Genomic DNA, 15,001 nt, shown 5'->3' on the forward strand with positions numbered 1-15,001 from the left:
ACAATGAGAGATCTCACTTATCAAACAATATCTTTATCATCTTACAAATTCTAAAAAAAAGTAAGTAGATTAATACAAATAAACCAATAAAATAAAATGGTTCAAATAAAGACCAACACAAGCATGACTGTGGTATCTTAACCATTGAAAGGATACTATGACAAAGATATCGCTTTCCTCTTTCAAACTGATTTTTCCCTCATTAATATGTGATTGACCTGAAGAATGAAAGATGTATCATATACGTGGATATTAATATGAGCAATATCAAGCGCATGGCCATGCGAGATTGCTCTATATCAATATCAGACGGACTGCAGGGTTAATTTTTTAGCGTGAAAAGATTTATCATTAAAATTAAACACTACATTCACATATATTCTTTCAATAATTCAAGCATTTTTCAAGTACCTTTTCATAAATATGGCTGTTTTCAGGGTTTTTCAAGGACTTACATTTTAAAAAGTTAAATTAAAGCACTTTAAGCACCTTGTACGAACCCTGTATTTAACTTCAATCCCCCAAACAATGTCAACATTGCATTGTGTTTTTACACTATAGCTCATTGATACCGCAGATTACTCTCGTTTCCAGTGAAATAATGCGTTTTCTGCCATGCAAAACAATCTGTACCTGGAATAACAGTTACTTTCTACACCTGTAGAGATTGTTTCCTATACGTGGAAAAAGAAAAAATGGCTTTATATTGTATGATTTGTGTTTCTAGCCTGTGTAGCCTTAAAGTCTCTTGATTTGATCCATCTCTCCAGCAGATTTCGGACATAAGCAATAGTAGTGTCATGTTTCGCTAACAGACTGAACCGTAGATCCTAAAGCACAAGCTCTGTAATGCATGTCTTTCTCAGGTTTTAATATGCGTATGAGAATGGATACATATGTTAAAATATTTTACCATAAATATTTCTGATGTTTTTTCTGCTGCTGACATAAAAAGAAAAAAGAAAAAAAATAGTTGAATAACCTGCCAGTGAAAGGGAAGTGGCTCTTTGTACAAGACACTGCTGTGTGCTGTTACTGCGCAATGTTTTCTGACATGAATATTTTATAGCTCAAGTAGAAAAATATGTATTGACAATATTTAAGCAATAGCTTGGTGATTATAATGTATGATAACTAGGATAAGTGTATATTGCGTAAAAAAAAATGAAGAAAATCTTAGATTCACTTTTGGTGGATTTTGTACTGTATTTATTACTAATGATGATGCAAAAAGTTGCATAGCTTAACCCAAAATTTTCTTTCTTTTTTAATTTCTTGTCTTGTATATGACCCTTTTTGTATGTGTTTTTTCAAATAAAATGTTGAAAATGCCTAAAAAAAAAACTTCCATTGTTGTTTCATGCATAGTTCTATGTCATCTACATCTTTGCTGCTTATTCTGGGTTATGAATCTTGTCCCAATAATACACACACTGTCGTGGAAGTGTGCAGGTCTGATAACTGTTATAGCTCAATGCACACTAACATCTCCAATTCATTTAACCTACACTTAAACTATCGTTCTTAGCAACTTCAAGACAATTGGGCTTTAGGGAACCGAACACATTTAATGACTAATTAATTTAATCAGGAGTCATGAGTCAATAAAGTAAAGGGGGAAGAAATGTTACGTTTATAAATTAATTGCTCCAACACACTTTAATGGTTCGTGAGTTGATTAAAAGGCTAATAATTATTCATAAATCATAAATATATCAAATTATAAACAATCCAAATGAAACGCTAACAGAATGAGATGTTTAATTTGTTTAGCTGCATGTCATGTGATCATTTACATGACATCAGAGAACCGTAAACGTGAATGTGTTGATAAATCATTGAAGTATTAAAATCTCAGTGAGACTTCAAGAACATATTTGTGCTCAAATTATTGCATTATGAAGATATCTCGCTTCAGTTTTGGCGGCTGACAGGTTCAATACCTTGAGAAAGTGACAGTAGAATCAAAGTTATCAGTACAAAGCAAGTTTATTTGAATTTCTTAAAAAAGTACAAATAAGTCCCAAAAGTTTTCGTTTTAGGCATTTTGCCTCCACCTTTATTACAGCCCCTAATGTACGTCTGACCTGTTACACACACACACACACACACACACACACACACACACACACACACACACACACACACACACACACACACACACACATACTGCTCAAACCGGAAGCCTTATTTTAAAGTGAAAAGTATTGAAAATCAAAATGTGAAGTCCTAAATAAAGCTCTGGGTCACATCAAATGTGATGGCGCTTACAGCAATTAAACCATTAAAGAGTTTAAAGGGATTTTGGGGATTAAAGAAAACAGAAAACATGCATAGCCTTTATGAATTGCGTGATTTTGTAATTGGAAGTAAGGCTATTTCAATTAAAACAGCGTAATTTTACAAAAAAAAGTTGAAAACTTTGCATTACTGGATATTACTGTCGGTAGTTTAACATTTAGCTACATCACAAATTAGCTGTAAATATTAAAAGTTTAGCTACATTTTAGAAAGTGACAGGATTTGAAGACAATGACGACATTAGCAATTCTCAATACAAAGGAAGTTTATTTGAATTTCTTTTAAATAAAGTACAAATAAGTCCCAGAGTTCAATATCATAAGCGAGTGTTTGACCTCCACACACTCATTTTAAAAAGGATTAAGAATAATTTGTGTAGAGTATTGTGGATCAAAGTAAACAACTTCAATTTTACATTGCAATCATATTAATATACAAGTTAAAAATATTGAAAATCACAATGTGTTGATAAAGCTCTGCATCACAAATGTAAAGGCGCTTACACCAATTAAAACCAAAGACAACCGAAAAACTCCAATTACAAAATAACTACAAATAAAAAAAAGTTGAATTCTTTGCGATGTAAATGTTAAACGACCGACAGTAATATCCAGTTATGCAAACTAGTTGTCAAATATTAAAGCTTCCATTTTAACTCTGTAATGCAAACGCTGCAGTTTTTGGCTCCAATACTTAGAGAAAGTGACTGGATTTCAAGACAATGACGACAGTAATAATTCTCAATACAAAGGAAGTTTATTTGAATTTCTTTAAAAAAGTACAAATAAGTCCCAGAGTTCAATATCACAAGCGTTCAGTATTTAGGATACAGAACTCTCTGAGTAACTACACAAACTGGTTAAAGACCGGCTTACGAATCAAAATTGGATTTAAAGGCTGATAATTATTCATAAATCATAAAAATATAAAATTATAAACAATCAAAATGAAACACTTACTAAAAGGATGAAATATTTCATTTGTTTAACTGCATGTCGTGAAAAATAAACATAAACGTGTATTAAAATCTCTTCAAGACAATATTTTTGCTCAGATTATTGCATTATGAAGACATGTCGCTGTTTGCGGTTTCAAAACCTCGAGAAAGTGACAGGATTTCAAGACAATGATGACAGTAGCAATCCTCAATACAAATACAAAGGAAGTTTATTTGAATTTCTTTAAAAAAGTACAAATAAGTCAGTATTCAGTATTTGGGATACAGAACTCTGTGCGTTTGCCCGTCGGCTTTGTTCCGGTCCAGCCACTTCCCGCAGGAGAAGATGGTGGTCACCCAGTTGGCGGTGTTGGTGACCTCCACACACTCCAGGAACCAGCCGGCCGAGGCGCTGGAGTCGTCGTGCTCCACCCGGACCCGCAGGAGTTCTCCCAGATCCAGCATCTCCAGCAGGAACCGGTCCGTCCGGCCGCGCTCGAACAGGTTCCGGAACTTCTGCCGGAGCGCGCGCTTCCCGGAGTCTCCGTTGACGCCGTAGAGCGTGACGAAGACGTTGGCGTCGGTGGCGGCTTCCTTCACGTCTCCCGTGATGACGATGATCTCGTATTTAACGGGAACCAAACTGCGGACTTTGCTGGCGAAACTCTCCACGGTTTTGCTGCACTCGAACGTCATGAACTCGTCTCTCTTGGCGGCCAGGGGAATCCGTGCGTCACACGTGAAGTAGAATCTGCCGAGAATAACGCCGGGATCTGCTCAGTGTTGGGAATTTGGGGAGTTTTATTTAAATTGAAATAAAAGAATATGACTAAATTGAAATATAATTTTTTTTAAATAAAAATATATTTATATATATATACACACACACACGCACGCACGCACGCACGCACGCACGCACGCACGCGGGTCAATTTGAGCCCCTTAGGAATGAATGGAATGTGAGGAATGCTTCAGTACAGATAGAAAAACTAAAAAATGCTCAAAATACTAACTAAAAATACTAAAACTTTACCCAAAAATTATTTTATAATGTCTGCAGCTCATTTACTCCATATAGAGATATAAGGCCATCTAGAGTCATGAGATATCATGTTATATTATGTATTTAACACAAGAGGTCGTGAAAGACACACAATGTAAGATATTTTGAGCTGAATTAAAAGGGTTATGCATGAGTTGAGTTATTTTGAATTCCAATCTAGTAATTTAAAGGTAAATAAAATAATAAAATAACAAAAAATCTCCCTAAAAATTGCATTAAAAAATAGAAAATATATTTATAAATAAAATAATATAAAAGAAATAAAATAATCTTTCTGGACAAAAGAAATGAAGTATAATTTTAGGGCTTGTTGCTAGGGAAGGATGAAGGTTAAATAAAGTCCCTCAAACTTGCATAAAGACTTATATTCACAGTCTATAAATTAGGTACTATAAATATTGTTAGATTTTAACCAACAAACCATTGCTTCAGTGATTATCCTTCGTGTTTGGGGGAAAAAAAACTAAAACAAAGTTTTGACCACAAACTGATGAGGATAAACTAAAGTCTTGATATTTCCTCATTTGTCAATATGGTTACAGGCATGAATTAGTGAAGTGGTTTGACTTCAGTTCCCTGTTCATACTCTGTCTCTGTATGTACCAACGGTAAAATTTGATTTACAATCTCAAACACTGACTGCGTGTATGTAACCACATTCACTGCTAACAGACTAACATGCCTTTCAAACACAACTCACTCCCCTCCACTCTTCATTTCTCATCACACCCACTGCTGACATTCATTTCTTCTGGAAGTTCGATGAAGACGATGAAGGCCGAGCCTCCAGCATTAGTTTAATCCCACTCATAATTGGCTGTGATGTCATTGTTCTTGCAGGATCTCATTTTAACAGGCATCAGCACAGTCATGCTACCTCTTGCCGGCATTTCCACGTAGGCCCTCAGGCCCAGATCCCTGTTGATTTCCCAATGCCCCATCCAGGACAATCTCCCACGGGAATGAGCCCTCACCTGGGTCAACCACACGCCCCGCTCAACCATATACCAGCGCCTCCGTTCCAGGACATCTCGACCCCATCATTCCTACCTCAGGCTTTACACCAGCAATACCTCATCCAGCAGCAGATCCTGGAGGCCCAGCACAGGAGGATACTCCCACAGCACAGGTGTGTTTAAACTAGACCACAAGTCGAATCAGTCATTTTACATCCAAATCAGTAATCAGTAGAGTTTTAAATCAGAATCAGTAATCAGTAAAGTTTTAAATCAGAATCAGTAAAGTTTTAAATCAGAATCAGTAAAGTTTTAAATCAGTAATCAGTAAAGTTTTAAATCAGTAATCAGTAAAGTTTTAAATCAGAATCAGTAAAGTTTTAAATCAGTAATCAGTAAAGTTTTAAATCAGTAATCAGTAAAGTTTTAAATCAGAATCAGTAATCAGTAAAGCTTAAAATCAGTAATCAGTATTTTTTTAAATCAGAATCAATAATTAGTAACGTTTTAAATCAGAATTAGTTATCAGTCATTTTAAATCAGTAATCAGTAAAGTTTAAAATCAGAATCAGTAATCAGTAAAGTTTTAAATCAAAATTAGTTATCAGTCATTTTAAATCAGAATCAGTAAAGTTTAAAATCAGAGTCAGTAGTTTTAAATCAGTAATCAGTAAAGTTTTAAATCAGTAATCAGTAAAGTTTTAAATCAGAATCAGTAATCAGTAAAGTTTTAAATCAGTAATCAGTAAAGTTTTAAATCAGAATCAGTAAAGCTTAAAATCAGTAATCAGTAAAGTTTTAAATCAGAAATCAGTAAAGTTTTAAATCAGTAATCAGTAAAGTTTTAAATCAGTAATCGGTAAAGTTTTAAATCAGAATCAGTAAAGTTTTAAATCAGTAATCAGTAAAGTTTTAAATCAGAATCAGTAAAGCTTAAAATCAGTAATCAGTAAAGTTTTAAATCAGAAATCAGTAAAGTTTTAAATCAGAATTAGTTATCAGTCATTTTAAATCAGAAATCAGTAAAGTTTTAAATCAGAATAAGTTATCAGTCATTTTAAATCAGAAATCAGTAAAGTTTTAAATCAGAATAAGTTATCAGTCATTTTAAATCAGTAATCAGTAAAGTTTTAAATCAGTAATCAGTAAAGTTTTAAATCAGTAATCAGTAAAGCTTTAAATCAGTAATCAGTAAAGCTTTAAATCAGTAATCAGTAAAGTTTTAAATCAGTAATCAGTAAAGCTTTAAATCAGTAATCAGTAAAGCTTTAAATCAGTAATCAGTAAAGTTTTAAATCAGAATCAGTAAAGTTTTAAATCAGTAATCAGTAAAGTTTTAAATCAGAATCAGTAAAGTTTTAAATCAGTAATCAGTAAAGTTTTAAATCAGAGTCAGTAAAGTTTTAAATCAGAATCAGTAAAGTTTTAAATCAGGAATCAGTAAAGTTTTAAATCAGTAATCAGTAAAGTTTTAAATCAGAGTCAGTAAAGTTTTAAATCAGAGTCAGTAAAGTTTTAAATCAGTAATCAGTAAAGTTTTAAATCAGAGTCAGTAAAGTTTTAAATCAGTAATCAGTAAAGTTTTAAATCAGAGTCAGTAAAGTTTTAAATCAGTAATCAGTAAAGTTTTAAATCAGAATCAGTAAAGTTTTACATCAGAATCATTAAAGTTTTAAATCAGAATCAGTAAAGTTTTAAATCAGTAATCAGTAAAGTTTTAAATCAGAATCAGTAAAGTTAATCAGTAGTTTTAAATCAGAATCAGTAAAGTTTTAAATCAGAATCATAAAAAGTTTTAAATCAGTAATCAGTAAAGTTTTAAGTCAGTAATCAGTAAAGTTTTAAATCAGAATCATAAAAAGTTTTAAATCAGTAATCAGTAAAGTTTTAAGTCAGAATCAGTAAAGTTTTAAATCAGAATCAGTAAAGTTTTAAATCAGAATCAGTACAGTTTTAAATCAGAATCAGTAAAGTTTTAAATCAGTAATCAGTAAAGTTTTAAATCAGAATCATAAAAAGTTTTAAATCAGAATCAGTAAAGTTTTAAATCAGTAATCAGTAAAGTTTTAAATCAGAATCATAAAAAGTTTTAAATCAGTAATCAGTAAAGTTTTAAGTCAGTAATCAGTAAAGTTTTAAATCAGTAATCAGTAAAGTTTTAAATCAGAATCATAAAAAGTTTTAAATCAGTAATCAGTAAAGTTTTAAGTCAGTAATCAGTAAAGTTTTAAATCAGTAATCAGTAAAGTTTTAAATCAGTAATCAGTAAAGTTTTAAGTCAGTAATCAGTAAAGTTTTAAATCAGAATCAGTACAGTTTTAAATCAGAATCAGTAAAGTTTTAAATCAGTAATCAGTAAAGTTTTAAATCAGAATCATAAAAAGTTTTAAATCAGTAATCAGTAAAGTTTTAAGTCAGTAATCAGTAAAGTTTTAAATCAGTAATCAGTAAAGTTTTAAATCAGAGTCAGTAAAGTTTTAAATCAGTAATCAGTAAAGTTTTAAATCAGAGTCAGTAAAGTTTTAAATCAGTAATCAGTAAAGTTTTAAATCAGAATCAGTAAAGTTTTACATCAGAATCATTAAAGTTTTAAATCAGAATCAGTAAAGTTTTAAATCAGTAATCAGTAAAGTTTTAAATCAGAATCAGTAAAGTTAATCAGTAGTTTTAAATCAGAATCAGTAAAGTTTTAAATCAGAATCATAAAAAGTTTTAAATCAGTAATCAGTAAAGTTTTAAGTCAGTAATCAGTAAAGTTTTAAATCAGAATCATAAAAAGTTTTAAATCAGTAATCAGTAAAGTTTTAAGTCAGAATCAGTAAAGTTTTAAATCAGAATCAGTACAGTTTTAAATCAGAATCAGTACAGTTTTAAATCAGAATCAGTAAAGTTTTAAATCAGTAATCAGTAAAGTTTTAAATCAGAATCATAAAAAGTTTTAAATCAGTAATCAGTAAAGTTTTAAGTCAGTAATCAGTAAAGTTTTAAATCAGAATCAGTAAAGTTTTAAATCAGAATCAGTAAAGTTTTAAGTCAGTAATCAGTAAAGTTTTAAATCAGAATCAGTAAAGTTTTAAATCAGTAATCAGTAAAGTTTTAAATCAGAATCAGTAAAGTTTTAAATCAGTAATCAGTAAAGTTTTAAATCAGTAATCAGTAAAGTTTTAAATCAGTAATCAGTAAAGTTTTAAATCAGAATCAGTAAAGTTTTAAATCAGTAATCAGTAAAGTTTTAAGTCAGTAATCAGTAAAGTTTTAAATCAGTAATCAGTAAAGTTTTAAATCAGAATCAGTAAAGTTTTAAGTCAGTAATCAGTAAAGTTTTAAATCAGTAATCAGTAAAGTTTTAAATCACTAATCAGTAAAGTTTTAAATCAGTAATCAGTAAAGTTTTAAATCAGAATCAGTAGGTTTAAATCAGTAATCAGTAAAGTTTTAAATCAGTAATCAGTAAAGTTTTAAATCAGAATCAGTAAAGTTTTAAATCAGTAATCAGTAAAGTTTTAAATCAGTAATCAGTAAAGTTTTAAATCAGAATCAGTAAAGTTTTAAATCAGAATCAGAAAAGTTTTAAATCAGAATCAGTAAAGTTTTAAGTCAGTAATCAGTAAAGTTTTAAATCAGAATCAGTAAAGTTTTAAATCAGAATCAGTAAAGTTTTAAGTCAATAATCAGTAAAGTTTTAAATCAGTAATCAGTAAAGTTTTAAATCAGAATCAGTAAAGTTTTAAATCAGTAATCAGTAAAGTTTTAAATCAGTAATCAGTAAAGTTTTAAATCAGTAATCAGTAAAGTTTTAAATCAGTAATCAGTAAAGTTTTAAATCAGAATCAGTAAAGTTTTAAATCAGTAATCAGTAAAGTTTTAAATCAGTAATCAGTAAAGTTTTAAATCAGTAATCAGTAAAGATTTTAGGATACTTCCACGGCACATGTGTGTTTAAAACTCAACCAGAAGTCAAATCAGTAAGATTTTTAATGTTTTTAAAAGAAGTCTCTTATGCTCACCAAGGCTGCATTTATTTTTATTAAAAAAAAAAAAAACAACAACAACAACTGGAGGATACTTTCGCAGCACAGGTGTGTTTAAACACAACCAGAAGTCAAAGTCGACCTCATATACATGCCAGGAATTTTTTTTACATATATCATTTTGGTGATCAAAAATGAGTTTTACTCAAATATTATATAGGGACACAATTATTGACTACAGGGGGACTTTAAAACTAGATCTTTGTTATGTTCTTACAATTTTGTTCTGATTTTTCCCAGCAGACACGCTTCAGACCGAACGCTTCCCCATCCGCAGACGCTGCGCCCGCCGTATGATTACCCACAATCCTTTCACATCCCAGCACCAGTCCCACAGCAGCCGCGCTACCTTGCCGAAGGAACAGACTGGTGCGTCCGTGTTCAGATACCGCATAAACTAGTCCTCTGTTTCGGCTCTGATATACTGACATCTGTGGTGTGTTTGTGTTCAGGGATCTGAGTGTGGATCCAGGCCTGCCACAGTATCACGTCTCTCCTCTCACTCAGCATTATCAGCATTACCTGACCTCTCCACGCCTGCATCACTTCCCCAGGAACAACACCGCGGCACAAGTGGTCAGTCCGCGCTTTTGCAATCACACTTGCATGTGTGCGTTTGGCAGACACGACTTGCGTTGCATTAAACCTGTACATTTGATCAGTTCATGCATTCCCTGGGAATCGAACCCATGACCTTGGCGTTGCCAGTGCCACTATTTACACTATTTAAAGGAGTCCTATTATGGACTTTTACTAAGTCTTGATTTTGTTTTGGTGGTGTACTAGAACATGTTTTCATGCTTGATTGTTCAAAGACACTTTTATTCATTTATTTATGTAGATTTTACGGTTTGTGATGTCACCAACCCAGGAAGAAGGTCGTTGTAGTTCCTACCAGCCGTTTGTTGTAGTCCTTAAAGAGCAATTTCTGTAAAAGAAAACCTCCTTTTGCATTAAACTTTGAGCTTTGTAACTTTGCAGATGTTATTTATGCTCAAACAGCGACATTACACACTTAACTAAAGTTAAAAAAGTGAAATCATAATCAAGGACCCCTTTAAGTTACCGTATTTTCCGAAGTCCCATTTTTTGAATCGTGCAAAACATGCTGCGACTTATATAAGTCATGCTGCGACATGCAAATCATGTTTTTTTACATGCATCTCTCACATGCTCTTCTAAAAGCCTCAAAATCCGATTGTTCAATGCTGTTGTATGTAAATGCAAGGTGTTGTCCTGCACAGGTTGTCCATGAGATCAGAAATTACCCATATCCTCAGTTACACCTGCTGGCTCTTCAAGGCCTCAGTCCGTCTCGACACGCGTCTGCTGTGCGGGAGAGTTACGAGGTACGTCACGCCTCAGGTGATGTTCTTCATCACGTGTTCAGATCTCGTGATCTCTGATGTTTCCCTGTGGTTTTCCTCCAGGAGCTCCTGCAGTTGGAGGACAGACTGGGGAATGTGAACCGAGGGGCAGTGCAGACCACCATCGAGAGGTGTACCTTTCCTCACAAGTATAAAAAGGTAAACATTACTATTACATTCTAATTTTTTATTTATATATGTATGCATCACATAATTGTAGTCCATTATTGGGAAATTGTAGTTAGTGACATTATCAATTAGATTACACATTTTAGGTAACACTTTACAATAAGCTTCGTTGGTTAACATTAGTTAACTACATTAGTTAACATGAACTAATAATGAACAACACTTATGCAGCATTTATTAATCTTTGTTAATGTTCATTTCAACATTTACTAATACTTTATTAAAAATCATGTTAACATTAGTGCACTGTGAACTAACAATGAACAGCTGTATTTGTATTAACTAACGTTAGCAAAGACTAATAAATACGGTAACAAATGGATTGCTCCCGGTTACTGCATGTTAGTTAACTAATGAACTTTATTGTAAAGTGTTACCTCATAATCCAACTACTTTGATGACTTTTGAACAAACTTGTTTCTAGCTTTCAATAGGAAAACCACATGTACTATATTATTTTATGTTTATGCTCATCTAATGTGATCATTAACCAACATCATAGAACCGTGACCATGTGAATGTGATGTTAAATTATTGAAATAGGTAAAACTGTAAATCTCAGCACTTGGCGCTTTAAATATTTTATTTCAAAGAGGCTGACAAAAAAATAGTGAAATTTACTGCTTTTGTGTGAATAATATGTAATCATGAGACCCGTGCTGGCAAAAAGAATGTGAATACACACGGGATAATTTCGAGCTACAGGTAAAACAAGTGGAAAACAAGTGAAACTCAACAAAAAATGAGTTAATTCTTAATTGTCTAGCGATCGCGATGATCCAAACAGCAATTAAACATCTAAACGTATCTTTATTTGCGTTTTACGAGAGGAATACCTTTCATTTGTCCGTGAAAATGCCGTTTTCAATACTCGCTGTAAAGCGCAGTGTTACATTTTTGTGAATATTCAAAGCGAATTCTCGATGTCTGAACCAATGAAATGTGATTTTCTAACTCGTGCAAACAAACAAAACGATCTTATTCACGTGACTGACAGATTCGATGCATGCGCACATAGACAGCATGCGATCACACTGTAAACACAGAATTACAGTAGACTATTTCAAAATATCTGTGTTTGGTGAGTATTCACGCAAACATTATCTGTTATGTGTTAAGTGAACGTTTGGTTAACTGTTGGGGAAAATCATCTGATGTGTAACATTATATTACATCCGTGCGGTACTGTCTGTTAAATTAAATGTTAAACAAATAAATAAATGTTAATCAAATAATTGTGGAGACAAAAAAGTTAAATAAAAATAATATAATATTACAATATTTAAAATAATATATTTTTCCTATACATGTATTTTGAATTACCAGGGATTTTAACGTATGTTTGCCAGGTGATTTTGTTTTGGAACATTCAGAAAACTTTTTCTCAAACTTTACTTTGCTGACTCTGTTGACTTTAAACGTGCAGATCAATACTTTTTTTGTCTGATTCCAACAAATCAGTTTGAAGTTTTTTTTAATGGAGGATGTGAAAATGAGGATAACTGATTTTTGAAAATTTGCTCATTGCAATTCATTTTACCCGCACGGGTCACATAAATATATATAAGTATAAATAAAATGGAGATGCTGTGGATGTTAGCCCAAGGCTGCTAGAATTAATACGTTTTTAATGTCTGACTGTTGTAAACTTGGTTGAACCTGTAATTTATTAAGTGTAAATTGCTATTGGGTTAAAAAAAAAGCATGCGTCTAATAAATGAGCATGTGACCCGCAGAGAAGACCTCTCGATGTGAAGATCAGCATGTATGAAGAGGAGCTCGACACGGATGAGAAATGCACAATCTGCCTCTCGATGCTAGAAGACGGAGAGGACGTCAGGTAGTTCTGCTTCACACTCGCTTTCATTGATGATCTAATGAAAACGGTGACGATTAGCTTGCGTTTTTGTTCTTCTTTTCTCAGGAGATTACCCTGCATGCACCTCTTCCATCAGGCTTGTGTCGACCAGTGGCTGGCGACCAATAAGAAGTGTCCCATCTGCAGGGTAGACATTGAGACGCAGTTGTCCCCTGATAGCTGATGTCTCGTGTAGCACTAGCGCAAAGTCCTGTCGTCTTTCTTCGTCCCCTCGTGGGCACTTTGCCAAAATGTGTGTCATCTCCATCACCACTCTCACCTCTGACCTTTGCCTTCTGAGCCAAATGACCATAAGAACAGAGAAGAGTGGAGAAGAGCGAGTCTGTCGATGAAGATGGTTTCAGTATGTGTGTGTGTGTGTGTGTGTTTAGGACGGGGAACGATGACCAACCAAATGTTCTCAGTGTGTCACGGATTAAGCATTACAGCATATCACACGTGGTTGCTCATGAACTTCTTTAAACGAATCATTTGTGGAAAAAACACGAGCGAATGAGTCGTCGTGTCTGTGATAATCGGAGATGATGCTTGACGTTCGTGTGTAATCGTGAGGTCAGGCTTGATAATGAACTGTGACGGTCTGCATTTTGTCCAACGCTTAGAAACGTATCCACTAAATGCATGTTGAAGCGAGAGCCCGGGTTCTTCTGGGAAACGTGACGCGAGGACTGTGTTCTCGAAGCGTCTCCGAAGTCACCGAGTGAAACATGTACCGTAATGCCTGTAGCACAAGCACACGTCGAACAGTAACGGCATAACTCTGTGTTTCCATTCGCTCGTGACTCGTGGTCGCGCTTGTAGAGTCCGAATGTGCATGAAAACTGTTTGCTGCCATTTCTAGAGGACATGACAAGGGAGTAAAGCCATTTGTTTTATAGAAACCAAACATAACTTTTCTAAGGCTGTTCTTCACTATCACTCTTTCTGGTTTTATTTCTCTTCTCTTGCCAAGCTGTGTGTGCGGGGCTGGTACAGCTTCTCAACATAAGTAGCTGCGATGCTGGAAAAAAACAAAACAACTTATTTATTGTTGTCTTAATGTAGTTAGTGGTTATTTTTGTAAATGCACTCACGTTCTGATGAGGTCGTGTGATCGTTTCCCTGCTTTTTTGCATTTGCACTTGAGTAAGCGGTTTCCTTGCGTATCGTCCACTACACCCCCCCCCCCCCCCCAAAAAAAAAACACACACACACACAAAAAAACAAGGAAGCAGACTTTTTAACAGCAGTTTCTTTGCGTAACGATAGTAGGGATGCACCAATATGAAGACTTTGGAGATACGGTAACCGATAATTCTTTATATTTGAAAACCGATAACCGATATATTGGCCGATGAATCTAAATGCAAATTTTTATATAAGTTTTGAGAGCCTGATTACAAAAAACAAAACTCTCACCATTAAAAGCCATGTCACAAACACACAATTATAATGTTATTTTATGTAGCCAGATCTGACAGAGATTTGACACGTGTTGCACTTAATCGTAATTTCAACATAATTTAAGACCATCGCGTTGAACAGTGCGCATCTGAAGAGTCTCAGCTGAAGGAAATAATACATTATTTATCAGCTTTGAAATATCGGCCAAATTTTTCGTATCGGCCGATAACGCTAACATTAAAAATGAAGGTATATCGTCCGATGGCTGATATCTGGTGCATTCCTAAACCATAGTTATTGCCTCACTGACCACTTTCAATGTACGTGACTGTTTTTTCGTAGCAGATGTTCTTGACTTTGCTTTTGCAACTTTTCCCGAATTCAAGCGTTCAGCTGCTTGGAGCGGAAGCCAGGAAGTTGGAAGCATTTTCTTGTTTTCGATTGTCGCGTGATTTTTTTCATCGTCCGTCCGCGTTTTATAGTTTACACGTGATATCGTGCGTCGAAATGCCTTAAGTATTTAACAATCATAATTTATGACTAACTTCACCTACTATGGTTGCGCGTTTAAGTTCGCAATGTAATCGAATGGTTTATTTATTTCCGTCAGCATTACGTGTGTATAAATACCTCATTGTGCTATACTTTAATGGGAGTGCTTTGCATGCGGTCGTACTTTAAGGGGCTAGGTGTCAAAACAAGCTAAAACCCCCAGCAGGGCGTGCTGAAACGTGCTAGTATGTGGTGCTGTAGTTTTATGGTTACATTCCATTAATGCGATTTCAAAGTGTGAGCTCGTAGACCAACTGGACTTGTTTTGCATGTCTCTGCTGTTTTGCACTCTCGGCTTCGCTGCCTCTCTCTGTCGTCCTGCGAACGATGTGTTTTCAGTCGT

General features: G+C 34.1%; 1 protein-coding gene across 2 annotated transcripts; it reads left to right on the forward strand.

Annotated features, from left to right (window-relative positions):
* Positions 1-5,102: 5,102 nt before the first annotated feature.
* On the forward strand, positions 5,103-13,884 carry LOC143724486 (E3 ubiquitin-protein ligase ARK2C-like). 2 transcript variants are annotated; one of them, XM_077217554.1, is made up of 7 exons: positions 5,103-5,430; positions 9,529-9,657; positions 9,741-9,864; positions 10,533-10,637; positions 10,719-10,814; positions 12,581-12,684; positions 12,769-13,884. In XM_077217554.1, the coding sequence occupies exons 1-7, from the start codon at positions 5,234-5,236 to the stop codon at positions 12,884-12,886; spliced, it is 873 nt and encodes a 290-aa protein (XP_077073669.1). In that variant the 5' UTR covers positions 5,103-5,233; the 3' UTR covers positions 12,887-13,884. The 2 variants fall into 2 exon arrangements, with proteins under 2 accessions (XP_077073669.1, XP_077073670.1); XM_077217555.1 differs by having other exon boundaries at positions 9,532-9,657.
* The last annotated feature ends 1,117 nt before the right edge of the window (positions 13,885-15,001 follow it).

This window comes from Siphateles boraxobius, unplaced genomic scaffold, assembly GCF_051911475.1.
Source record: "Siphateles boraxobius isolate OS27281-9 unplaced genomic scaffold, OSU_SipBor_1 74, whole genome shotgun sequence".
Taxonomy (NCBI): Eukaryota; Metazoa; Chordata; class Actinopteri; order Cypriniformes; family Leuciscidae; genus Siphateles; species Siphateles boraxobius.